The sequence below is a fragment of the Trachemys scripta genome, chromosome 8, assembly GCF_013100865.1.
Source record: "Trachemys scripta elegans isolate TJP31775 chromosome 8, CAS_Tse_1.0, whole genome shotgun sequence".
In the NCBI taxonomy this organism is placed as follows: domain Eukaryota; kingdom Metazoa; phylum Chordata; order Testudines; family Emydidae; genus Trachemys; species Trachemys scripta.
Window position 1 is genome coordinate 93,780,276 of NC_048305.1, and position 27,974 is coordinate 93,808,249.

Here is a 27,974-nt window from a genome sequence, read left to right on the forward strand (position 1 = left end):
TTAGACTCTTCTGAAGCACTGAGCTGAAACCATCCATTAAGATGTAATGGACATAGCCCACAAGATCAATTTCCTTCAGTTGCGGAGGAGCAGTCATTGGTGGACTTCATCTCCTTCCTCCATGCTTCTGTTAACACAGAAGGCTCCTTACTCCCTCTTCCTCCTTTCATGCATCCACACAGGGACAGCCAGTATCTAATCCTTGGACCTTAACTCGGGGATACATTCAATAAGCTCAACAGTTTTGGGGTTATTTTTGTTTAAAAGCTAATTTAGATAAAACTTGTAGGAGTGGCCATAGCTTCCCAATCACTTCAGGCAAGGTGCTGAAACCATTATTCACACTGAATAACATTTGACTCCTCGGATAGCCCCACTAAAATCAAGGTAATTGCATAAGGAGCAAAATACTATGCATTGTGAGCAAAGGTGTCAGAATTTGGCTCTAAGTAACTCTTACATTCGCACCTGATATGTGGAGTGTATGAGCATTTTATCCTTATGTGCTGTTTTTATGGGAAGCATTGAGTTCCATCACACAGTTTCTTATAAATACTCTGGGCCAGATTCTGTCTCTCTGCCCCCTACGGAGTAGCACACTACTCCAGCAATAGTCCCACTGAAGTCAATGGAACCACTTACGGAGCAATGCGTTTCTCTGTTTGAGTGAGAAAAACAGATTCCAATTCCCTATGTAGTTCATCTGTGAACACCCGGTTTCAAAGAAAAGAGAAATGTAAACATTATTATATTTGAAATTTAAGATTTTAGCCCTTCTAAGTTCTGATACTTGTGTTGCTCATTTTTATGTGGTTTCCATCATTACAACCATGCCCTTTTTATTGAAGGTTACTTTATCATTTGAAACATGTATGTTTAGTTACTTAAAATGGTAAATTGCTTTGCACTGTCCTTGAAGTGCACCATATAAATATTGTATTCGATCCTTAGCTTACACTTCATAAATAATTTATTTAAAAAATATTCTTCCATGAGACCATCAGCTGCTGAGGTGTTCAATTTTCTGGTCAAACATTTATTTACAGCATGTGTTCTTTTAGCTTAGTAACGATCTGCTAAAAGCTACATCTGGTTGGAGTTATAGGAATTGTATTTATGCTAAAAATCTCAAAATACTAAATGCTCAAATCTGTTAACAGGGTTTATACCACAGTATAAATGTTTTAATGAGCAGTGGAGATGTTGAAAGCTATACAGGGGAGGCTTTCATAGAGGCCTGAATATTACTTAAAGCATCCATTTGTGACTATTGGAAAGATTTACCAATTGCATTGCTGCTATCAAGTCATTCCTAAATTATTTCTATTTCATGTTACTACACTGCAACTGTTGTAGAAACTTGTTCAAAGTGCCAGACATTTAAAAAAAATCTAGAGGAAATTTCAGATGATTAACTTTGATGAATGGACATATTTGAATTTGTGTACCATAATATTCTTGTTAATGACATGTCTGCTTAGGACATCCATTAAAAGTCCATTAACTTAACAGAGAAAGTCTAATAAAGTTACCCTGGAAATTTTCTGGTAAATTAACATTATGGATTTTTAATGAATATTTGCTGTAGGTATTGTTACAAGGCTAACATTCTAATTAAACTTAGGCCCTGAGCAAGTCAAACAGCCCCATGAAGACACTACAAAGCAGAGAAAGATCTTTCTCAAAAGCTTTCATAAGCATGGTTAGTGCAGGTCACAAAATATGATAACAATAGCTACAGGCATTATCATTATCTTCATTGGCATAGTGGCTGGTGTCCCAGTGTTAGAAGCTTATTGAACAAATTCAAGTGCTAAGGTTCCCATATTCTTCTGCGCCTGCTGTAGAAATTGCTCAATTTTGGGGTGGCCATTTTGAAACCATTTGGGCCTGATTGTCAGAAGTGCGACCAACCCACAACTCCAGGTGAAGTTGATGGGAGACGTCAGTAGGTATCACCTTTGAAAAAAATCAAGCCCTGCCAGTATGTCTCTCATGATCAGAATAGTTTAGTGGAAATGTTTGAACATTTTGACCTAAGTGATTTTGTTAAAGCCACAAGGAAAGTTGGTATCAGTGCTGGAGTTTTCAGGAGTGACCAATTCCCATGCCCATGCTTCTCCTCAGCTCCCCAAGAACCTATTCAAGTACATCAGTAAATGATATCAAACCATCCAACAATGCTGACTGGCCAATGTGATGATGTCATGCTTTTAAGAATAGCTTTCCCAAAGTGATTCTTCCAGCAATATTAATAATTCTGTATCACAAGGTTTCCACCACTACATTTCATGACATCCACAGGTAAAGAATGTACTTGGGAGATATACCAGGGGGCATCCAATCTTATAGTTTTTTGCCCATTCGTATCTAGTTTCAGTAAGGCCTGATACTTTTCTGCTGACACAACTAATAAACAATGATACAGGATATGGATTTAATTTTTTAAAATAACTTCATTTACCTATTTTTTCATACTTATCTGCCACCAAATCTTCTAAACCAATCACCTTCCAGAAACTATCATCCCAGCCCTTCTCTGGGGAATATGTCCATTTGCACACCAATGGACAGAGAGACCTAATGAGAAAAGACATAAATCCAGAATCAGGACACTTATTACACTAGTTCATTAGCTCATGAAACATAGGAAGTTTGCAGGGAATGACACAGTAGCGGACTGGCTACAAGGAACCTTGGGACAAAATTTTCAAAAGTGACTATTAATTTTGGTGGCCCAATTTGAGACACCTTAAAAAGGACCTATTTTTAAAGGTGTTCCCCCACCAACAGGAGCTCTGCACATGGCCACCCCTCCCCTCCGCATACACCAGCCAAGTGAACAGGCCATGCACATCAGGCACATTCCAAAAGGACAGTGCAGCCTGAACACCACATATGCAGCAGGGAGTTTAGGGAAGTGCCCAGTGAATGGAATGGGACTTGTACCAGGACTGAATTTGGCCCATAAAGTTTTGTGGCCTGGTGTGTAAAAGAAAAACAGAGTCAAATTAGGAGTGCTTCTGTATAGTGTGTATTCACGTTTCAGTGCCACTGGCTCTGTATTTCATCAGAACTTGATGACAGTTCAGTGACATACTGAAACAACATAAGCTGTGATGCAACCCAGTGCAATGTTAAGTTACTGTTTCAATTAACATTGATGATAGAACTGTTTGAGCCCCACTGTGCTGATAGTGTCATAAGGATACAGTATAAAGGCACAAGGCAGAATTAACTATCTACTGTAAAATGGATTTTTCCCCTCCCCAAACTTTCCTTATAGCAAAAAAACGTAAATAACTAAGAGTGACAAGATACCGTGCAACGAACAGACTGTTGTCTTACTGAAGATTTAAGGCACCCTAGGAGATAATTTTTAATTGTGCTCTGTAAAATCAGTTAACCAAAAGGTATTAATAATTCTAATCGCTGCTGAAAAAGTCAACTACCTGTAGACTTGGAGGTACCATTGTGGACTACATGCAAGCTGGCTGTGTCTCGGTGAAATGTTACATGAGTGCTGTGATTGGTTTCAAGAGATGCATACTTGGCTATTACATTTCTTTTAGATCTTATTTTACGAATTATGTATTACTTGGGTTTTAGCTTAGATTTACTTCTGTTGAAAGATTACTTTTATTCAGATGCTATGATTTAAAGAAATGTTAAAAATACAAGTGCTTCTTTGCTATTGTTTTATACAACTTATTCATGGCATCTGGTGCTATATCTCCTTGCAAATAACAAAAATGTTATAAATATCCTCTCTCCCCGACCCCTTCCTCCCAAAAACTTCCTATAGGCCTAACAAGGGGAATTAAACTAAAAGTTCATTACAACACACACGCCACAATAATATAAACAATGTTTGGGGATGGGGGTGTATCTATCTATCTATATCTCTATCTATCTATCACCTAGAAGCCCTAGGTCATGGACCAGGACCCATTGTTCTGTGATTGTTCAGTGCCTAGCACAAACAGACAGTCCCTAGCCCCAAAAGCCTAAAATCTAAGTATAAAACAAGAAACAGCTATATAGTAGCAACAATATATTTTAGATTCATTCATCCTGAAGTATCCCAATGTTGCAAACCTCAATATATACAAATAGCACCAATAAAATGCACTTGAGTCTGGGTTGGAGGACAGCAACCAATTGCTTACACATTATACCTTGCACAAAGGTGTATGAATGGCTGGTGGGAGGATTTTTAGCTTAGGACACCAAGTCAAACATTTACTCTTATGAAAACTGCCATGGGATTTTTATTGTCCATTCAGAATATAGAGAATCTCTTACTTCACAATTTTGTCCACAAAAGACCCCCCCACCTCCATAGTAAGCTGTATGGGATTTAGTCTATCTGACCCGATCCTACCACGCTTAGTTTCTAAAATAAGTGTAGCCATTTCAAACCTCGGAGTTGGATGTAACCATAATCTCTGGCTATTTAATAGGCCCCTGCATTGTACTAGGCCCAAATGCAATGGAACTGAGAATTCTTCTCTCCTCAAAAACATTAACGGAAACAAATACTGAGGCTACTTTTTATTCAGTCCCAAATACAAATCAAATTCTAGTTTTCTAGATGTTGCTATAAGATAAATGATTAAGACAAATAAGAACTGGAAAAGTTCCTTTCTTCTTCTGTGGCAAAACTACATGCTGCTCAGTCCTGGTATGGTTTCTTATGCAGAGAGCTAAAGTACATTTGAGGAGGATCATGTTACATTTTATTCCATTTCTTTAGCATTCCCATATGTTTCTATAATTTTATGACTCTTGATGCTTATTTACAAAACTGATCTGTAAAAAAAAAAAAAAAAAAAAAAAAAAAAGATACATCATCCTAATTATAGTGACATTTCCCATATGTGTGGTTTCCATTCTATTTTTGTACAACAGTTTGCAACAAACAAATGACATGATGCGTATTAGTCATTTGGAGAAACTGAAATGGGAATGATTAGTTACATGCTAATAAACATGGAGAGACAAAGATCACTTTGGGGTTAAAGTTCTCAGGCTTCTCACAAAGTACCTGGAGCACAAGCTAGTTCAAACAGGGTTCTGCCCGTATCTGAGTTTTGAATCTGCCCTGTTCTATGGTTAAAGAATGGCTCGATCAATTATCGTTCTCTCTGACTTGAAAACAAACATACCCCAAAATAAAAAATATGTGACATGTAACTACAGCTATGACACTGTTGGTATAAGAAACTCCAGTTTCCAGGGGTTTAAAAGACAGACCTTAAAGTTCAACTAGGATCCTTGACAGAAACTGTATAAATAAATAAATTCTCAGCATAGGAGCATGGTAAAAAAAGCCAAAAATTTTTCTCAAATTAACCTGATCCTTCCAATTATAAACAAATAAGTAAAAGCCTTTCACCATTTTAGGAAGATTTTACATAAAAAGTAAATAAATAATAATATTGCAGGGCTTTCCAAAATATGGTAATTACCAAATCATAGCAAAGTAAACTAGCATGCATGGAAAAATAGCTGTCAGCATTAAATCCTGGCCCCCATGAAGTCAATGGAAGTTTTGCCACTGATTTTAATTGGACAAGGATCTCATTCAATGGTCCTAACAGGTCAGAGATAAACTTAAAATTTATGCAAAAAGCGTATTCTTTAGGCACCAATTTCAGAGTCAGTATGTCACAACTGACAAGGCTGATGTATGTTCAATATGCTCCCAAGGTCACAGTGGACATTTTAATAAAAAAAAATACTGATAATTCTTTGTCGACTCTAACAATTTATAGAAGGATGGCCCTTTGTATTCCCCAATGCCTGGGTTCTATGCTGACAGACAGAGCCAGACCCTAAGCTGATATAAATAGGCGTACCTCCACTGAAGTAATTGTAGCTACATTCATTTACACCTGCTGAGGATTTCATCCACAGTTCAATTGGTAGACTAGTTAGGGTAAGCTGCAGTTAGGTACCAGATAGGTAGCATGCAGTTGCACAGAGTAGCTTTCTGTGGTTTGTAGGCCAGAGTTTTTTAAAGCCACAAATCATCAAGAACAAAGAAAGCTGTGTGAGTTTCTGAAAGCAAAGAGAAAACCTGTGACAGTGGAGCGTGACTGATAACATCAAAAAATGTTTTCCCATTAATTTTGCAAACTTGAAAATTAAATAGATTCATTCAAATTAAAACCCAGGACTTAGGCTCTGCTCAGCTGAACTTCTCCATGGTCCGACACCTGTAAAAGTTACTAGTATCCCCCCAAATTATGCGACCCATAGTCTTAGTGCTTTCTACTGAAACATTACTGCTCTGATGCAGTCATAAAACTGATTGTGGTTTTTACAAAAATGCCCCAGACAGAACACTGAGATACAGCACATGTATCCCCTCCAGCAATACTTTGTATTCAAAAGTACTGGGTGTTGGTGTTGTGGAAGCCTGAAGAACAGCACAGGTTATCACAGGGCAATAAGAGAACACACAATTATATGTTCCTCTTTATGGGTATGGCTGTACATGTTAATTCATGACCTTTCTGAAATGGAACCAAATTATTAGTTCTACGCACACTGACGTCGTTTATACTTGACACAGCAATGTCTTTGCCTACACTACATATTGTCCTCTTTGTGGGGAGTGGGTAAAGCGGGTAAGTTCACCATGAGGTGACATTTCTCAGTCAGAAGGAGAGAAAATCTGGCACCTAGTCGTTTAGCCTTGAAACAGTATCATACTGCTATAAAATTTATGAAATGCTGCCCATGCGGGATGTTTGGTGAAGAGAATCAAAGAAAGAGTGGTGGGTTAAGTTCACAGCAGTGTAAGAAGAGCTGCACCTGTTGTCACTCTGTTGCTACTCTAGATTTCCCAGGCAGATTAGTTTTAAACCACAGGGCCACACAAGTCTGGGTCCAATACACTTCACATGAGGCTATCTGCATTTTACTCATTTCACCTATTCAACAGCTCTTTAATTGCATTTATACAAACTGAAACATGGCAGACTCTGTAAATACCATCAGCTCCATCCACTAAACTGTATAAATGCAAAATTTCTAATACTTAAAACATGTTATCAGGGGTTTTGCTTTTTTAAATTACCTCTGACAAAAAAAAAAAAAAATCCAAAAGAAACCCCTGCTTCTCTGAACTCGTTTTCTTAGCATAAATGTGACTTTAACCTGAAATGTTTTTTTTTCCCCTTTTGATATACACTAAATATATCAAACAAAAAAAGACAGGTGGGGAAGACTGTTTGGGACAAATAGCAGACACATTCCAATTGTACACTGGGGCCCCATTCAAATCTTTGTAGCTCTAAGGATTTAAACATAGCCAATGAAAGTCAACACAGAAATTATTGTAATCAGTATTGGCACAGCCAATAGTTTTATGAATTCTCCTCCGTATCATAGTTTTTATTTGCGTAACCTTTATATTTGCAGAATAAAAAAATCACCCTAAGGTTTAGATTTGTTAAAAGTTAACTGCATAATAGCACAGCAACATCAAAGTTTGCTCCCCAATTATAAGAATCCTTAGAAACTCTGGATGGCAAAAATGTAAGTATACTGTGGATTTCCTTCCATTTGCGTATGGTGATTAACAGCTCTATTCCTGTTTACACGGAGGTCAATGTGAGTTTTGGGATAGACATCAGCTGCAGTAGGATTGGGACACAAGTCTCAAACTATTTCAAATGAACAGCTCTGGATTAAAGATGTGAGAATCCGGCAAAAGCTGCCAGTCCAGCTAGCTCACTAACATGCACAGTTTGTGAGCTACTGTTCAGATAAATAAAATTTAATGAGGATTAATTCAATTTAATTAGACAATACAAGGCAACAATCTCTTCCCCTTTCAGAACAATAGGTCTTTTTCTTTCTCCGTGTTCTGTTTTTCTCTGTGACATGTTGGCAAATCAAAAACATGATGAAGTGCTGCATTTGACAGAGATTTCACAACCCTTCAAGCAAATATATTTTAAATGTTGGTTTGAGTTTCTACCATGCTCCTTTTTTCTCTATCACTCTCTAATCTTGCTGACTCAGTAGACTTGCCTGGCCCCGAGAGATCACTTCACACTCAACAAAAACTAAACCTTGATGGGAATTGTGAACTTTTGTTTCACCAGCTGTGTTCGCCCCACATCTGGAAAAGTCTGAAATCCCCCATTGAATTGGTGGCATGGCTTTTATTTAAAAATGTAAAACAGTTTTTCCCTTTCATCCCCATTAGAGTGCATTCAAGTTCATGAAGGGTTAAGCCTATTGGAGGCATAGCAACTACAGCACAATTCTTGAGGGGTTTACTTCACCACAACTCTGGTTTTGACTAACAGACAGAGGCATTCCATTAGTGTTTCCAAATCTCAGTTATCAAACGAGTCAACGCCTTTGATAACTGTGGTTCATTAAGGGCTGAGTCCAATTTCCACTGAAGTGAATGAGGAGTTTTTCTGTTGACTTCACTGGACACTGAATCAGGCCTTCTGGCTGTTCAGGAAAGTACACATTTCAACTCTCTGCACCACACCGCCCAGACATTTAATGGGAATCAGAAAATGAAACTTGTTTTAATGACCTAGAAATAAAACCTTTTATTTCCAAGATTCAAACAGTAAGTTATTTCTGTGAAGAGGAAAAAAAAATAATTACCTCTAAACGGGTGCACTATTTACTTTTGATATCGCAGCTCTTGGGGAGTTTGCTTCTCTTTTATTTATTTATTTTTTAAACTGACAGAATTTTCTAAGCAAATGTGCTGTTTACTTAAAAGGAAAAGATTTTATTGTCTGAATAAGTTCCCATCTGCAATTTTCTACACCCACACATATAATTAATCTTCTCTGATTGCAGCCACTCCCTGGCAAAGATCCATGTTATATTTAACACTGGACACCACTTCAAAAATGGAAAGAGAACAACAGGATTGTTTTCAAAGACTACATAACAAGATAAGGTATAGAAAACAACACAATCCTTTCATCTTTGGTACCTTTCTAGTAGCCATCACCCCAAAGTTGGAAGTGACCTTTGATTACCATCACATCTACCATACAACTCTATTAAAAAACATAATTTAGAGGCAACACACAATTTCCAGAAATCCATTTACTAAATATCTGAATAGCATATGTATTGTACCTTGTGCTTCAGAGTATAAGATGATCTCTAACTATTAGAGATCAGGATGATACTTCAGCAGGGTGGGGAATTTTATCTCACACTTGCATACTGTATGGGTTCTCATACCTCCCTCTGAAGCATCTGGTGCTGGCCACTTTCAGGGACAGGATGCTAGACTAGATGGACCATGGGTATGGCAATTCCTATGTTCCTACCATAGAAATTAGACACAAGATTTTATGTTAAAGCAAGGAGGGCCCTGAGCCCGCTATTGGATTTGCATGGCTGTACCCTGACTTCAATAAGACTTCATGCATGAGAACTTCAATGAGACTCCAAAAGGGCTGTAAGGGTCCCACCACATGGATCCAATTGCAGGCTTGGGATGGGAGGAGGGGTGTCTCGATATCTGTAATCTTCTATATACCTCACAGTACACATCTAACATACAGCATTGTACCTGGGGGAGAAGGAATGCATCTTTGATAGATGATATTAGGGAAGAGTGGCTGTTGCTGCTTAAAAGCTGTCAATTTTTTTATTTATTTTTTTTAGTTGAACAGGGCAAATGCCAAACTACTCATACAACAAGAAAATAAGCCACACTTTCATTGAGCCAAGAAGCTGTTTCCTTTGTTATAGTGAGATCTAATAAAAAAAGTGTTTCTCTGTAGGGATAAGCCTTCAAAAAACCCAAAACAAAAAAACCCAGACAATTCTTCAGAGTTTTCCTAGAAAAAATTATGTCAACAGTCCTGAAGGGAAACACCCATCTCAAGTGCCAGATAACAAGTCAAATTAACCCCTTGTGGATCTTCATTGATTTCAGTGCCATTGTACCCATGATGAATTTCACTCAGACCAGAAATTACAAAATAAAATTATTATTATTATTATTATCTTTATACACCTCCATAGCATGTCATGAAACAAGGGAAAGCAGACATTAGTCTGACTGCTTGTTACTTACTATTGGAATTGCAGTACTGTATTATAGACAACCCGACAAGATTGCAGCCCCATTGTTCTAGGCACTGTCCAAACACATAATAAAACTAGTCCCTGCCATGAAGAATTTACAGTCTAGACAGAAAAAGCAGACAAAGCATGGAAGACAGGAAACACTATTGTCATTGAAAAGATGGGGAACTGAGACACAGAGAACTTAAGTAACTTGCCCAAAATCAAAGAGGAGGTCATCGGCAGGGTCCCGAACCGAACCTGGAGCTCCCGAGTCCCAATCCAGTGCCTTAACCACAAGATCATTTTATGAGTTTATCAATCCAATGATAGCACCATGACGCTGGACATATTAAAAAGCCTATATAGGCAGATCAGGTTTAAACTTTGAAAGTTTTAAAAAAGTTAGTGAAACCTTTGAAAGGTCAAATATAATACTAAGCATTTATACATAAAATTATAGCACTTTTCCACTGTATATTTTAAAAATGCCTTACTAGGGTGGTTAAATACTATCATCCCCATTTTACAAAAGGGGAACTGGAAGCATAGAGAGGTTAAGGATCTTGCCTAAGATTACCCAGCAAACCAATGAAACAGCTGGGAACAAAGTCCAGGTATCATGATTTCCACTCCAGTATCCTGTACACTGGACACTATCTCTCAAACTGCCACTTCAGCAGCACTTCAGCTCAATTAATTCAGAAAAATGCACTTTCAAGCTCAATATTTCATCTGTACCAGACTGGACTAAAAAGCCCAATATGCATTTTAATGAAAGGGCTCATTTAAAAAAATATATTCCTCTTGTCACTATCTTTAGCCAGCTAAAACTAAACAATTAAAGCTGAAAATGTAGCCTCAGACAACTATAAAACTTCCATAAAGCTTAATTACTGGGCCAAATTCTCCCTGCTGTAACTACATTCATTTAAATTGAAGTCCCCCAAGGATGCATTTGGCTCTTCATTTGGTGTCATTGCTTAACTTGATTTTCTCATTTATAACTCACTGAAGATAGTCTATTGTATAAAGATGTACACCAGAACAACAGCAGCAATGTTTCCTCCTCATATCAAATGCTAGGAGGGATCGCTATGAGAAGCCGGGCAAATCTTTGGTTAGCAGACCACAGACCTGAGCAAAATTACCTGGGTTTACATTTCATTACACACTTAGTCCAAGTTTATTAAAAGAGTCACTGAGGAATGAAAGCCTGTTCAGAGAAACTAAGGCAAGTTTTGAGCAAAATCCTCCTCTCCTCGTGAATTGATGGTGGTCAATCAACTACTATCATATGACAGCATGCAGTTTATCCAATACATCGATACCAGCATGTCACTTCAAACATCGACCCATGTACGGCATAGAATGACCTGTGAATGTTTGACTACTGGTCCACGCACGGTCAGATGTATCCTTCCAACCGTTAGGTATGCTGTAATGAAGCTTTCACTGCTTCAGGAAGATCTAACACAGCCTACTGGGAGGTGGGGGAAGGTGCGAGGGGACCACAATGGCTTGAGCACACCCAGTAGAGTGGCCGCAGCCAGTAGCTCCCTAAAACCTTCCACCCTCCGCATAGAAGGGGACCGGAGTAAGTACCATCACCTTTGCACAGGCAACATTCCTTAACAGAGCCTTGGAGTCATTTTTAGACTCTCCTCACATTCTTAGCAGGGGTGACTTTCTAATGGACCACTGCTGATGTACTTTTGGTGGTGGTTGTGTCTCCCTACCAGTGGCAGTACTTGCTCTGACAGACACACTGCATGCCGAGGAGCAAGATTCCCCTCCACATGACCCATGCTACTTCTTACCATGTGGTTCTCGCTTAAAAAGAAAAACAGAAACAATAAAACCTTTATCTGATTGGGCTTGACATGGTTCTTCCATGGCCAACGTACCACTGAAGAACAATTCTGTGCTGCCTCATCTGCCAGCGTAACAGCAATACAGAACTGCAGGTATTTTCTTACTCCCCAGAGCCATGACCTGAAGGTTATTATGTGGTGGCCAACATTTTAGATGTTGGTCCTTTTAGAGCACTCTTCAACAACAACAACAACAAAAAAGCGATTGGTTCTTTTGCATTGTTGAATTTGGTTAACAAATATATAACCTTATTTTTAAAGAGAGTTTTGCTTAATATACATTAAAATCAAAAAAGGGAGCAGCCCTGAGTGCTTCGTAAACAAGAAAACTGACATTCTGCAGGATGTTGCAACACGCACAAGCTTGGCCGAGACATTGAAATAAACAGGGATAGACGGTAGGTTCCCTTGTCTGATTGCCTTGAGGGAATTCATACTAAGAGCTCATAAATTAAATGTTGACTGTAGCATTAGGTAAAGACATCGCAAGCCCAACTCCATTACCACCATTCTAGAAGAAAGAAAAATTACTTATCTATTCATTAGAGTTCTCTGAATACATTCTCCACATAAATACACTTTTTATGCTACCAAGACTGAGGGAATCTAAGGGTACATCTTCACTACCCTCCGTATCGGCGGGGAGCAATCGATTTATCCAGGATTGATATATCACGTCTCGTTAAGACGCGATATATCGATCCCCGAACGCACTCACCATCGACTCCAGAACTCCACCAAAGCGAGCAGCGGTAGTGCAGTCGACGGGGGAGCTGCGGCCGTCGATCCCACGCCGTGTGGACCCCAGGTAATTCGATCTAAGATACTTCGACTTCAGCTACGCAACTCGCGTAGCTGAAGTTGCGTATCTTAGATCGACACCCCCCCCAGTGTAGACCAGCCCTAAGGTCACAATATTCAAAGGAGAACAATGCATATGTTCCAGAACAGTGAATTTATTCAGCCCCTGACTCAGCAAGGTACTGGAGTACATACCTAACTTTAAGCACATGGAGAAATCCCATTCAAATCAATGGGACTACTCACATGCTTAGCCTTAGGCATATGCTCAATTGCCTTGCTAAATCAGAGCCTAGCTATCATGTAGTGGTAGCCAAACAAACCCTGAATAAATCCCAAATAGAAGCAGAGAAATTGCCATCAGCAGTGCATACATTTTAGAGAAAACAAGAAGGTTTTAATAGCTCTATTAATTTTGTTGCAGATTGGCCAAATCCTGCATTCCTTATGCACGCTAAAACACCTGAAAAGAAGGCTCAATCCTTACTCAGGCAAACATATGTCTCTTGTGAAGTCCGTGGAAGTTTTATTTGAGTTAGGATGACAGGGTTTGGCTGATGAGAGATATCAAACATGTGTATCAAAGGTTCCTGGAACATGAAGTGAGGGAGGTATTTTGTCTCTTCCTTTTGGAAACAACTAATTCAGTTGATGAATGTTCTTAAAAATCATAAGTACTCTTAAACCCCTCAAGATGCACTTGATAAGGACATCAAATGTTATACTCATCATTAGCAATTTTAAACAGCACTTTGGAATTTGAATGTAAGAGGGAAAAAACAGTTTAAAAGTTCCAAGAAACAAAAATCTGTGCATAACTTTTTTTTTCATTTTCAAGAAGTTTCATTGAATTGCTTCAGCCTCTCCTCCCTTTTGTTATCTCAAAGAACGCCTAGTCTAAGAATCTGAAAATGCAAGCCTTTGTCAGATTTCAGCCCTGGGAATCTGTTGCCTGTTTTAAAATTCTGAGGCTGTATAAGCCAGTTTCTGGGGCCTTGGCTACACTTGCGAGTTACAGCGCTGTAAATCCGCCCCCAGCGCTGTAACTCACTCCCTGTCCACACTGGCAAGGCAGTTGCAGCGCTGTATCTCCGTGGTTGCAGCGCTGTATGTACTCCACGTCCCCGAGAGGAATAGTGTGTATTGCGCTGCCGCTGCAGCGCCAGTGTGGCCGCCCAATGCGCTGTGACTGGCCTCCAGAATTATTCGACAGTATCCCACAATGCCTGTTCTAGCCACTCTGGTCATCAGTTCAAACTCTACTGCTCTGGCCTCAGGTAACCAACCATGTGACTCGCCCTTTACATTCCCCGGGAATTTTAAAAATCCCTTTCCTGTTTGCTCAGCCAGGCGTGGTGTGGAGTGCTATCAGCAAATCTTTCCAGGTGACCATGCCTCCATGCGCCAAGCGAGCCCCAGCACGGAGCAATGGCGAGTTGCTGGACCTCATCAGTGTTTGGGGGTAGGAAGATGTACAATCCCAGCTGCGCTCCAGCCGTAGGAATTACGATACCTTCGGGAAGGTATCAGAGGACATGATGGAAAGGGGCCATGACCGGGACGCCCTGCAGTGCAGGATTAAAGTGAAGGAGCTGCAGAGTGCCTACCACATAGCCCGCGATGCAAATGGCCACTCGGGTGCTCCCCCCGTGACCTGCCGATTCTACAAAGATCTGGATGCGATACTTGGGGTTAACCCCACCTCCACTCCGAGCACCACCATGGACACTTCGGAGCCAGTGTGGGGGGAGGAAAATGGGAGTGAGGGTGGTGGGCCAGATGGAGACACCCGAATCCCTGGAGCCATGCGGCCAGGAGCTCTTCTCGAGCCAGTAGGAAGGTAGCCAGTTGCAGCGGCCGGTACTTGGTGGAGGACAAACAGAAGAGCAGGTTCCCGGTAAGCAGTTTTTTTTTTTGGGGAAGGAATTTTTTCGGTGCGGGCTCTTTGGGAGAAGAGGGTTAGGCATGCATGCCTAGATGCAGAATAGTGCATTGATGTGGTTTATCACATCGCGGTAATCGGCCTCGGTAATCTCCTCAAATGTCTCACCATGGTCACCGGGAGAGCCACCATGGTCCTTGTCCCAGCCAGGCTAACGTGTCCATGCCACTGTGCCGCGAGGGGTGGGGGGACCATTGCTGCTCACAGACAAGCTGCATATGGGCCAGGGCGGAAGCCGCATTGCAGTAGAAGACCCTCCCTTGCTTCCCAGGTCACCCTCAGCAGCGAGATATCGTCCAGGACGAACTCTTGTGGAAAATGTTGGGTCAGTGTTCAGTGTAGGTGCCCCCTGAAGCTGTTGGTTCTCCCCAAGGCACAGAAACCCAGAGGACAGTGCAGCCCTGAAACAATCAGTCCCTCTTACTCACCATTTTGAGGCTCCCGTGGGATCTGTGTGCTCTGTTTCGGATGGGAAAATTATGCTATTGTGTAGACCATGTGTGTTTTCTGCTCCTAAGTGCAGAGGAACCCATTACTCTGTCTGGTATAAACAATGCTGCCTCTGTTAAATGTTGCATTTTGCCTATTCAGCTGCATCAACCTTGAGACCTCAGCCGTCCCTCTTATCACCTGCTCAGACACTGCAAAGACTCAGGAAGAGACCGCGAAAAAGCAAAGAAGACATGCTGCAAGAAGTGATGCAGCAATCTATTAAAGAGAATGAGAAAGCACAGATCTGAAGGGAGAGAGAAATCAGGATCCGCCAGGAAAACGCAGCGCACCGGCGGCAAAGCACGGAGCACCAGCAGCAAGGCACGGATCGGCTCAAGCATCCTGGAGCGCCAAGCAGACGCTATCCAGGAGCTCGTAGCCATGCAGAAGGAGCAGTACCACAAACGCAAATGCCACCCCCCCCACAGCCCTTGTCCCAAAACTCTTTCCGTTGTGCCCCAATGTTACCTCCAACCCACTTTCCCCAACTTCCGTGTTCTTCACGCCACCAGCTGCCTCCAACACCAGTATCTTCACCACCCAGCTTTGAAAACCACAACCCTTACCCTCTGCACTCAACCTCCATCACCATGCAGTATAGCTATCCTGAAGTGCAGCACTCACTGCAAAGCACACCAGACAGGACATACGCGAATCTGTGATTGTACCGTTCCCCACTCCACCCCCTTGTTTCTTTTCAATAAATGGATTTTTTGGCTTTGAAAACATTCCTTATTATTGCATAAAGTAAAAGACTCCTTTGCCCAGGAAATAAACAGGCACTGCAAGTCTGCTTAGCAAACACTGATTCCTAAAGATTGGAACTACTGCACTTCACTCCTGTACAGGGCACCAGATATCACTGCTGGTTTTCAGCCTCAAATTGTTCCCTCAAGGCATCCCTAATCCTTGCAGCCCCGCACTGGGCCCCTGTAATAACCCTGCTCTCTGGCTGTGCAAATTCAGCCTCCAGGTGTTGAACCTCAGAGGTCCATGCCTGAATGAAGCTTTCACCCTTCCCTTCACAAATATTAAGGAGGGTACAGCACGCGGATATAACCGTGGGGATGCTGTTTTCGGCCAAATCCAGCTTCCCATACAGAGATCGCCAGCGGGCCTTTAAACGGCCAAAGGCACGCTCCACAGTCATTCGGCACCGGCTCAATCTGTAGTTGAACCGTTCCTTGCTGCTGTCAAGGCTCCCTGTGTAGGGTTTCATGAGCCACGGCATTAACGGGTAAGCGGGATCTCCAAGGATCACAATGGGCATTTCAACTTCCCCTAGTGTGATCTTCCGCTCTGGGAAAAAAGTCTCGGCCTGCATCTCCCTGAACAGCCAAGTGTTCCGAAAGATGCATGCATCATGCACCTTTCCGGGCCAGCCTGTGTTAATGTCAATGAAACGCCCATGGTGATCCACAAGCGCCTGGAAAACCATAGAGAAATACCCCTTCCGATTAACGTACTCGGATCCTAGGTGGGGTGGTGCCAGAATAGGAATGTGTGTTCCATCTATTGCCCCTCCACAGTTAGGGAACCCCATTTGTGCAAAGCCATCCACTATGTCCTGCACGTTACCCAGAGTCACGGTTCTTCTGAGTAGGATGTGATCAATGGCCCTGCAAACTTGCATGAACACGATTCCAACGGTCGACTTTCCCACTCCAAACTGGTTTGCGACCGACCGGTAGCTGTCTGGAGTTGCCAGCTTCCAGATTGCAATAGCCACCCGCTTCTCCACTGGCAGGACAGCTCTCAATCTCGTGTCCTTGCGCCGCAGGGTGGGGGCGAGCTCCTCACACAGTCCCATGAAAGTGGCTTTTCTCATCCGAAAGTTCTGCAGCCACTGCTCATCATCCCAGACTTCCATGACGACGTGATCCTACCACTCAGTGCTTGTTTCCTGAGCCCAAAAGCAGCGTTTACGGTGCTGAGCATGTCCGTGAATGCCACAAGCAATTTCGTGTCGTACGCGTTATGCGGCTCGATAGCATCATCGGACTCCTCACTCTCACTGTCACTTTGGATCTTAAGGAATAGTTTGACAGCCAAACGTGACATGCTGGCGAGATAAGTCAGCATACGCCTCAGCAGTTCGGGCTCCATTTCCCGCAGACAGATCGCGCTGCACAGAAACCGTTGAAAGATGGCGCCAAAGGTAGACGGAAACAAAGGGATTTCTGGGATGCGAAGCGATGCATCACAGGGCATTGGGACAGGACCCAGAATCCCCTGCACCCACGCCCCCTTCCCACAACCCACAGCGCCAGAATGGGAAGAGGTGCTCTGTGGGATAGCTGTCCATAATGCACCGCTCCCAATGGCGCAGCAAATGCTGCAAATGTGGCCACGACAGTGCACTGGGCAGCTGTTAGTGTGGACAGACTGCAGCACTTTCCCTACTCAGCTGTACGAAGACAGGTTTAACTCAGAGTGCTGTACAGCTGCAAGTGTAGCCAAGGCCTTCAACTACAGACTTGAAACAACTGCTTACATCACAAAAAAATTCTTCCAAGGCCCAGTTGCATTGATGTGCTGAAGGCTTGGGTGAAAATCTCCTTTTGTACACTAAGCACAGCTCACTATCTCCATTACTTCCCATTAGCAATAATTCTGAGGGCCACTCAGAAGTACTAATTTGGGGTAAAATTTGCCTCTGTTCAGAGGGCCAACACAAGCCTATGTACCCTTTAAGTCCCTCTTAAGCCCTCTTTTGAGGAATTAAAAAGGGCTTGATGCACCTGGTTCTGGGCTGAATTTTACACTTTGTGAAATATGAGTACATGAAACAAACAATAAATTAAAAAAAATATCAAGGCCCCAGCCTCATAGAAATCACATAATGTATTGTGTTCAACAAGTGTAGGTTAGTTTAATGTATAAATAATCCATAACAGATGTCAATGCTGTATAGTGTATTTTGTAATACTAGTGTAGCCTAGTTTATAGCCCTTTGGTATTACATTTACGCTAAGAAGAGAGGAGAGACCACGCCTTTTGGGTGAATTATAAAGTGTGTGGATTAGTAAGGTCTTACTATACTATTTATAAAAGTCATTATGTAAATCAATAATACACCCCTACTTGGTTTGCTGGATTCCTTTCTCACCACTCAATCAAAAAATAAATGGACCAAAACACTGCAGCAAAAGAAGGGGTACAGAAATGGGTGACAAAAGCCATGAGAGGCACAGAGAGACTTCCATATGATTCTATCATAGGAGAGATAATAAGAGCTATACAAAACAACGAAAGATATCAAGAAGACAAATCAGGTGCTCAAGTTTACCTTCTTTCATAATACAGGAGCAGGGGTACATTCAATGGGGCTCAAAGGCAATACATTTAGACTTGAGAGAAGGAAATAATAAATTTGTGGACCTCTCTGCCACAAGGTATCATTGAGGCGATGACTGTAGCAGAAACCAAAGAAGGATTAGAACATGTGAACATCCCCACTGTAATAAGGCTAGGCTATGTCTACACTAGCACTTTTGTTGGTATAACTTATGTCGCTCAGAGGTGTGAAAAACCCCCACCACTCTGAGCGACATAAGTTACACCGACGAAGCGCTGGGGTGGACAGCGCTATGTCAGCAGCAGATGCTCTCCCACCGACATAGCTATTGCCGCTTGTTGGCGGTGGTTTCATTATGTTGACGGGAGAGTGCTCTCCCTTCGCCACAGAACAGCTACACGAGCGCTCTCACAGCCACGGAGCTGCATCGGCACAGCTGTGCCTCTGTAAGCTCGCTAGTGTAGACATGGCCTAAAGAGGCTATCGAATACAAACAGCTATAAACCAACCCTCAGCTGACTGGGGTTAGAAAGAAACATCCGTTACTGGAAGGTTAATTCACCATTGTACATAATAGGATTTTTACGCCTTCCTCTGGAGCAACCAGCACGGCTGCTGTTAGGTGAAAGATATTGGATTGGTGGGCCACTGGCTGCCCTGCTATAATAATTCCATGCATCTACCCATGGGTTCTCTGAAGAGTGGACATGTGGAAGACACATTGTGGAATTAATTGTGTGTTTGGAGCTTGGTTAATGAGCAACATAATTATCAGGGTTTTTAATTTAATGTTGAAAACAACTTAGTGGCCTAGGGGAGTGAGCATACACTGTGATCTCTGGCCTAAGCCTCTCAGGTGAGTTAAGTAATGCCTGAACTTGTCTCAGGCTAAATGCTGCAAGAGGCATGGTTGAACCAGAAGGGTGGAGTTCACCACTATTCTAACCTCTGGTGAACTCTTTATGCAGCTCTAATAACATCACTTAAGGCTTTTTCTTTCCCCTTCTTGAAACCTTAATTAAAATCAAGTAGTGAAAGAGCAAAAGGATGTGGCACTAACATTGATTTTAAATACCCTTTTCTCCTATTTAGCAAGGGAAAGAAAAGCCTTTAAACAAAAAATGTACAACATGAGAATTTCCACATATGCATTTCCAGTGAAGTTTGCCTGTAACTGTGCAAGGTACTATGTAAGGGCTCATCTTACAAACACATACGCACATGCGTAACTTCAACTGATTAGTAGTCCCTTGATGTCCATAGAATCATTTATGTAAGGAATAGTGGCTGTAAGCAATTGCAGGCTTGGGCCGAGTCTTGCTCACCCCGGTCTTGCTCACCCCAATAATCAAAGTCAAAGTGGATACGTCAATGTTTTACATACTTAAGCTATTTTCTTGAGTCTAACGTGGAAAGGGAGACTAGCATAGAAAGAAAGTTAGCACACTGATATTCTAATATGGCTCTGAAGACTAACGGCCCATGCCCACTGCTGCAAGATGGAGACAGAAATCCTACAATCCTACTTTTATTGAATGAGTTTTCATGACCTGATTTACCATGAGTGGCGGGAGGGCGATGAGGAGGGGCAGGCAGAAGGTTCATAACACTACAGTGATCAGAAGTATGCAACTCTGGGTTACAGCTAAAAATAAAAAAATAAATAAATGAAAAGCCAATGCCGGTCTACAGCTAAAGCCAAAAATCTGATATTGGTGTGAAACCTATTAAGTACTCACTCTACGGACTCAATAATTTAAGAGAAATTTCCTGGGAGGAACAGGAGGTTGTATAATCTAGAAGGAAACACTAGTAATCTCCTATGTCCTTAGGTACCCTCTTAGGTCACAAAGGTAGCTGGTCGGAATAGCCATTGTGAGCAAAACCATCAGAGAGTGTAACTTTCTTTTTTTGTGAATTGCTCATGAACTGATCACATTTCCACAACTAAAATTAGAGTGATGATATTTCTCTATGCTGAATATAGGGTACCTGGTAAAATTACTCGTATTCAAGCGAGTTCAATGGCAATCAATCAGAACTATGCAGTACAAACATTCAAATTAACATCAAGTTGACTGAGCCCGCTAAAAAGAAATACTGTGTAGTTGGATTATTTTTATTTACCTTCTTATCTTTAAGGCTTTAGGGTTCACACGAGCAGGGGTGACACACACAACCCTACCCCACCCCTCCACACACACACACGGGCAGGGGTGACACACCCACCCCCCCACACGGGCAGGGGTGAGACACACAGACTCCTGTACACCTCTCACACGGGAAGGAGGAGGTTTGAGCAACCGACTCGACCCTCCTTGCCTGGTACTCTCCACCCTCCATGCCTAGCTGGCCTCCGGGACAGACCTGCTTTTCCTGGTACCTGGTGCTGCGTCTTCCCGAGGCAACAAGCATGTGTGGGGGCAATGCAGGGTCACATGCCCCCACTCCTCAGATTTCTGCAAGGGTTCACAACAGAATGTGACCAGCAGCAGCCTTGCGTGAGGGAAGGGATGGAAGCTGGGGGAAGAGGGGGCGGGGAGGCCTGGCCTTGGCTTTACAGAGCTCATCTCTTCTCTGCCTCCTGCCCCACACCCCTCAAGTGGCTGGAAACAGCATCTCCCTTCCTGCCTGCACAGTGTCAAAAGGCAGCTAACACCTCCAGGCTGCTGCTGGCCACAGACATAATACAGCCACTTCCGGATACTGTGCAGGCAGGAAGGGGTTAAGCCCTAAGGATGCATTGTGCACCAGGGCCAAGGGAACCTGACTGCAGGGGCTTCAGCAAACCCGTCCAGAGATACAAACTTAGATACAAAATAAAGGCTGCAAACCAGCAAAGCACTTATGTGCATGCTTTAATTTTAACAGTCAGGTGGCTCAGCAGGGGAGGGTATCTAGGGGACGGAGCAGCCCCGCGCTCACTGGGGGCAGAAGTAGGAACAGGCTGGAAATAGCTAAACTCTGGAGTGGGGGCAGGAAGCTGAGGGGTGGAGAGGCTTCCCTGTGCCAGCGCTGTGCGGGGCTTTGGCACATGCAGGGCTCGGCTCCTCCTGGACAGCGCCCTGAGCCGGAGGGTCTTGGACTTTCCCGGGGCCCCAGCCCAGCCAGAGGCAGTGGGGGAAGGAAGGAGCCTGCCAGCCAGGCTGTTGGTAAGCTGAGTGCTCTGATCAGGGGCTTGTTCTCCACACAGCACTGGGAGTGGGATGTGCCTCTCCGGGGGGATATGGAGGAGCAGCGGGGCTGGGGAGGGTGAAGGGGCAAAGCAGGGAGAGGACAGCAAGAGGGGAGCACATAAAAGGCCGATGGATGGGCAGCAGAGGCGACACATAATTGGCCGCCGCCTGGCGCCTGCCCACACTCACCACCTACTGCAGCTCGGCGCCAGCGCCGGCAGCAAACAGGATGGGGGACGGGGCCCTGCTGGCCGAGAGCCGGCACACAGCGGGGTCTGCACTGACGGACCAGCAGGGGGTGCGGCCGGCCCCATGCGCTGTAGCTTTGCCCTGCCACCAGCCTTGCACACTCACCCCCATCGTTTGGCCATGGAGCCCCCCACACACTCACCATTGGTGGGCAGGTAGCTGGTGAGCAGGGATCCGGCCAACAGCAGGACCTGCCAGTACTGATGTGGAGGAGACAGAAAATACAGGACAATTTTCCTGTTTTTAAGAAAAAGTCAGGACACCTGCAGGAGGGCTTAAATACAGGACTGTCCCTTTAAAAATGGGACGCCTGGTCACCCTATATTTGGTTGAACAATTTGCAGCCTATAGGTTGTTTGCAAACTTTTCCACTTTAACTACTCACTATGTATTATTTGTATTGTGGAAGTGGCTACTTAAGTCACCTGGTACCATTTCTGTTCTGACTGGATGACAAACTTTAAAAAAAAAAGATGAATGATGTACATAGCAAAGCAGAGTGAATATTTTTCTTTGCATGCAGGTATACATAAAAGGAGCAACAGATCCCCACACATTCCAACAACCAAAAGGCTGTTTACATCAATGAACTTACATACAAAATAAAGGCTGCAAACCAGCACTGCATTTATGCGCATGCTTTAACTTTAAGCATGTGCTTAAATGCTTTGTTGGATAAGGTTCGAAAGAGAGGCACGAACATACTCAAACTGAACAGCAAGTCTAAACTGGATTGACTGCTTTGTTTTTACATCAATTCTAGATGCTAGTGAATACACATTTCTCTCAGTTTGGTGCCCATAAGATCATTACCCACATCACAAACATACCAAGTAATTTGGTATAACTGTGTTCTTTGCTCAGGAAAGTCCCAGGAATGAAAGAGTCAAGGTGCTGCAGGCCAGGTTTGAGGTAGATGGGGCAGAGTAACAAACTGATGTTGTTACCCCGCACATTGGACTGGATCCCCCCACACCCCCATGAGAAAACCCACAGATGGGGACTAAACCCTTCACAGATCCCTTTGCTGAGTTCCTCCCGCATCAGCCTGCCTAGTTCTTGCTTCCTCCTCCTCTTGGAACACTGCACCATTGACCATAGCTTGCACGGTCTCAGGAAGGGGCCAGGGAACGATGCCACAGAGTTGCCTGACCCTCCCACTTTTCCATACGGGAGACCCAAGTATGGTTGTGATCCTCGGAGTGTGGATTTTAGGCATGCAATCTGGTCCCGTGAATGGCTCTAACTTGGTCCACCACTACCTTATTTCATGAGCACCTAATTTACCCTAAAAACTAAAAAGGAAGAACATCAAGGAATGGGGTCACATTATCTGATATCAAAATGTTGATCTTGTAAAAAGACTGGGGAAAGGGCACCAAAATGGAAATAAGAAGACTGGCGGAGGTGGGTGGAGTTAAAAATAATAAAAGCCCCCAAGAGCACATCATATATTCATAGTTCTTGAATCATTAAAGCTCTGCATGACAGCTGTCATCAGCCCTGGAATGGCAAACGAGCTCATTTTTAAGCAGGAGTCAAAGTGGTTAAGCCCTAGGACAAATAACTTGAAAATCTAGGCATAAGTCTGATCTCAGAAAGTTTAAAGGAATGCAGACTGCCCAAAAACACAGCAGCTGTTTGTTTTTTCTGCTACCTTTCCAAGGTTCATGTCTGGAGTGAGGATAAACAGTTCTGAAAAAAAAAGTTATGTGGAGTTCAGACTTTAAGAAAATAAAACATCAGACTAGCATTTCTTACAGAGATATTTAAAAAAACCTAAATTATTCAACTGTGTAAAATTTTTAGGTATGGCACAGAGAAACTGAGAGATGGATGGCTTAAGGCTTCGACATATTAAATACTTTCTGAACTAGTTTGCATTTTCAAAAGGTTGGCCCACTGAGGTTTCCTTGAGCAATATTCCTCCAAGAAAGGTTTCAGATTTATTTAATAAAATGAAATTACACTACTTACAATACACACACTTTAATAAACTGACAAGGTAAAGAGCTGAAGATGATGCCTTACAGAACTGCCTAGAGTAGTTTCTATCAATTTCGTGAATATCATATTCACAGGTTAATTTGTGTTGTGTCTACCTATGCTTTCACTTCTCTCTCTTTCTCTCCTCACCCCTCAACAATTCAGTATGAGTTAAACCAAATAAGCAAACTACTTCAGGTAGGAGAACAACAGGAAATGAACATTGCTTGATATGTTCTTCTTCAAAGTTGACTTTTTCATATGAAGAGCTTTACTTTGATCCACATTTACGGGGACAAAACCTTGAATAAAGAAAACATTTTAAAGAGGTATGAAGGGGCCAGTTTTTCAAACCCTTACTTACTGTTGTCAGTGAGACTCTTACATTGAATAAAGGTTGGCAGTATTGGGGCCTATGCTATTACAGATGGCTCAGAAATAACACTGCATTTCAAGACCCACTGTGAATTTCTAAAAAAAACAGGAGTACTTGTGGCACCTTAGAGACTAACAAATTTATTAGAGCATAAGCTTTCGTGGGCTATAGCCCACTTCTTCGGATGCATATAGAATGGAACATATATTGAGGAGGTTGTGGAATCTCCGTCTCTGGAGATATTTAAGAGTAGGTTAGATAAATGTCTATCAGGGATGGTCTAGACAGTATTTGGTCCTGCCATGCGGGCAGGGGACTGGACTCGATGACCTCTCGAGGTCCCTTCCAGTCCTATAATCTATGAATCTATGATACACACACACACACATACAAAGAGCATGAACAGGTGGGAGTTGTCTTACCAACTCTGAGAGCCAATTAAGTAAGAGAAAAAAAACTTCTGAAGTGATAATCAAGATAGCCCAGTACAGACAGTTTGATAAGAAGTGTGAGAATACTTACAAGGGGCAAACTAGATACAATCAATTTAGTATTGAATAAGGACTGGGAATGGCTGATCCATTATAAACATTGAATCTATCTCCCCTTGTAAGTATTCTCACACTTCTTATCAAACTGTCTGTACTGGGCTATCTTGATTATCACTTCAAAAGTTTTTTTTCCTCTTACTTAATTGGCCTCTCAGAGTTGGTAAGACAACTCCCACCTGTTCATATTCTCTGTATATATATATATATCCTCAATATATGTTCCACTCTATATGTATCTGAAGAAGTGGGCTGTAGCCCATGAAAGCTTATGCTCTAATAAATTTGTTAGTCTCTAAGGTGCCACAAGTACTCCTGTTCTTTTTGCGGATACAGACTAATACGGCTGCTACTCTGAAACCTGTGAATTTCTAGGCCTGGATATATCAACTGTCCTTGCATTCAAAAGAAAGAATTCCCTATAGAACTAAGTGTGGAAAGCATCACAAGAACAGTGGCCTGAACTAAGTGAATTCTTATCTAGAGAGGTCTACAGCTGTCCCCAAATCTGCTGTTATCAGTTCAGTATGTAAAGCGGAGAATGATAAAGAACTCCATTGTGCCTTTAAGGCACAGTCCTATGCTGGGGATATGATGGATAAACACACCCCAGTAAGACCCAGAAAAGGCATCATGTTTTAAAGAGGGCAAGAGGGCATAGCAGCTATTCCATTCTGCACCCTGCCAGTGCTGCTCTGTCCTGTGTGTGGGTGGACAGGGATGTCAGGCAGAAAGGTGGTCACTAGCATGCCCAGGCCCCCATCCCACCCTTCCTTGCCCACTGTGGAGAGGCTGTACTGGCAGAAAGAGGCCACTGCTGACAGAATCCCTTCCCTCGTGCAATTCTTGTGTTGAGGACAGTGTAAAGACCACATTATGCCCCATCTCTCCATGGGAACTCCTGCCACCTTACAAAGACAGGATATGCTCACACCAAATTTTTTGTTATAGTAAGATCACATTACAGTGTTGCTTTCCCCAAGAATCACTCACTAAATTAATTATATACTAGCAACCAGTGACAAATCAACTTCAAAAAGCCAGAGTGCAATTTCAGGTTTATATAAAGGAACCCAAAGTTTGGCATCTCAACCAATTACTTGTTCCTGCAAGAATGGGATGGAAGTCACATGAGAACAGGCTCCATCTCATGAGATTTCTGCTACTTCCTAACCCTTCTCATGTGGTATTACAGTAGTACTTCTTACAGACTCAGCCTGAACCTGTAAAAGCAGAAAGTACACTATGAAAGTGAAAATACCATGAGGAAAAAAAAAAGTTCTCTGTTTTTTCAAACCTCTAAAGAAGTTCAGCTCAGCTCTGGTTGAAGTTTTGAGAGAAAGCTAGAGTTAGTTCTTGCTTCACCCATTCCTTCTATAAAACCTATTTCCTGATGAAAAGTATCAGTGCCTTTGTCAAGTGACCGGGACAGGTTCAAAGCTGAAGTCAGGCCTACTGGTCAGAGCTGGAGTCAGAGACCAGATGCCAGGGTCCAGGGTCGGAGCTGAAGTTAGAGGTCAGGAATCAGAACTGAGTCAGGCTGGGGCCAAGACAGATGCAGGGCTGGGAACAAGCAGGCATAGGAGGGAGGGATAGCTCAGTGGTTTGAGCATTGGCCTGCTAAACCCAGGGTTGTGAGTTCAATCCTTGAGGAGGCCATTTAGGGATCTGGGGCAAAAATCTGTCTGGGGATTGGTTCTGCTTTGAGCAGGGGGTTGGCCTAGATGACATCCTGAGGCCCCTTCCAACCCTGATATTCTATAGCAGCCACGGAACTGCTGCTGGCCTTAAGAGTGGATCAGCTGACTCGTTCCACCAATCAGGCAGCCTACCACAGACCAGCTGTGCTTGCTAGGTTGCCCCAGAGACTAGCTCTGCTGCAGGCCCTCCTCCCTGACACCTTTACACCACAGAGAAGCGCCTTAAAAGCCCCATCTTGGGGAGGGCGCCACAGGCAACGCACAAACAACTGTAAGGCTGCCTCCCCTGTATACCATCACAAATAGCAACGTAGGGGGCATGACAGAGATAAGAAGGGTATGTCAGGGGCAGAGTCACAACACGCAGCACCACAGAGACTCCAAGCAACGCTGCAGCCTGGGGTCTCTGCCCCCAAAGGGGAGGGCACCAGGGTGGCTTTAAAGCCTCAGAGACATAGGACCAAAACTCACCCCTTATCTTTAACATGAAACTAAAACCCATGGTGATAAGCTGAGCCTTTGAACATCTCGCACCCAGAAGAATGTAGTTCCTTCGGTAGACAGTGCATGTGACACTAATGAACACAACTTTTATTCTTTGCTGCCTTGCCCTGCTACCTTCACTGTTCCCCAGGGGCTGACTTAAGAGAAGCAGATGGACCTTACAATTAAAATGTAATTGCATGCAGCAGGTAATAAAAAAATAAACACTCACGGAACTTCTTTGATTCCACAAGCACAAATAAACTTCACCTGCTGAAAAATGAATTACAATCTTTCATCTAACGAGCAGCTTAATGGAATGGCATTGGAATAAAGGAGGGGAAAAAGCCAATCCTCAATGATTTCACAGAACACATTATATACTTATATAATGCTGGTCTCACTATCTGGGAGCATCAATTTGCAACATACAGTAAAAGCGTACAGAATCATAATGTAAGTAGAGGCTATAGTCAGGCACTTACAGCAAATCAATAACCATATTTTACTTAGACTTCAGGTGGCAGATGGTCTACCACAATCAAGAAATGACAGAACATATAAGTTGAAATGTCTATGTTCGTTAGATGCATTCTTGAAAGCATTGTACCCTTGATCTATGATGACTTTTACGGGCAGATGACAGGTCAACCATAAAAGTATGTTATTTTAAAGGTTACAGCACTGGCAAAACTGCTATCACTATTGTGGGCAAGGAGGGATCTGCCTTTGAAGTTTGAGCTGTTAGGATACTTACCCGTTAAAAGGCTCCTCTATGGACAAAGTGAATGCAAAAATAAATAAGCAAAAGAGTAATGCAATTTTAAAGGGATAGTGTAAGTTAACCCCTACATCCCCAGTGTAGTCAAAGGTTTGATCAGAATTTCCAGTGAAAGTTACTAAAATTAACAGATTTGGACAGCTAGCCACTGAAAATAACACCGAACATTTATAAAACTGCATCCTAGGACAAGA

General features: G+C 42.8%; 1 protein-coding gene across 9 annotated transcripts in view; it reads right to left on the minus strand.

Moving 5' to 3' along the window:
• Nucleotides 1–27,974, minus strand: part of FGGY (FGGY carbohydrate kinase domain containing) — a 332,123-nt gene that overhangs the window by 115,080 nt on the left and 189,069 nt on the right. For 7 of the 9 annotated variants that reach the window (XM_034778547.1, XM_034778549.1, XM_034778546.1 and 4 more), the window contains one exon: nt 2,465–2,580. The exons of the other annotated variants lie outside the window; for them this stretch is intronic. In XM_034778547.1, coding sequence (XP_034634438.1) covers nt 2,465–2,580 — 116 coding nt within the window. The remainder of the gene's footprint in view (nt 1–2,464; nt 2,581–27,974) is intronic. 9 annotated transcript variants of the gene reach the window in all.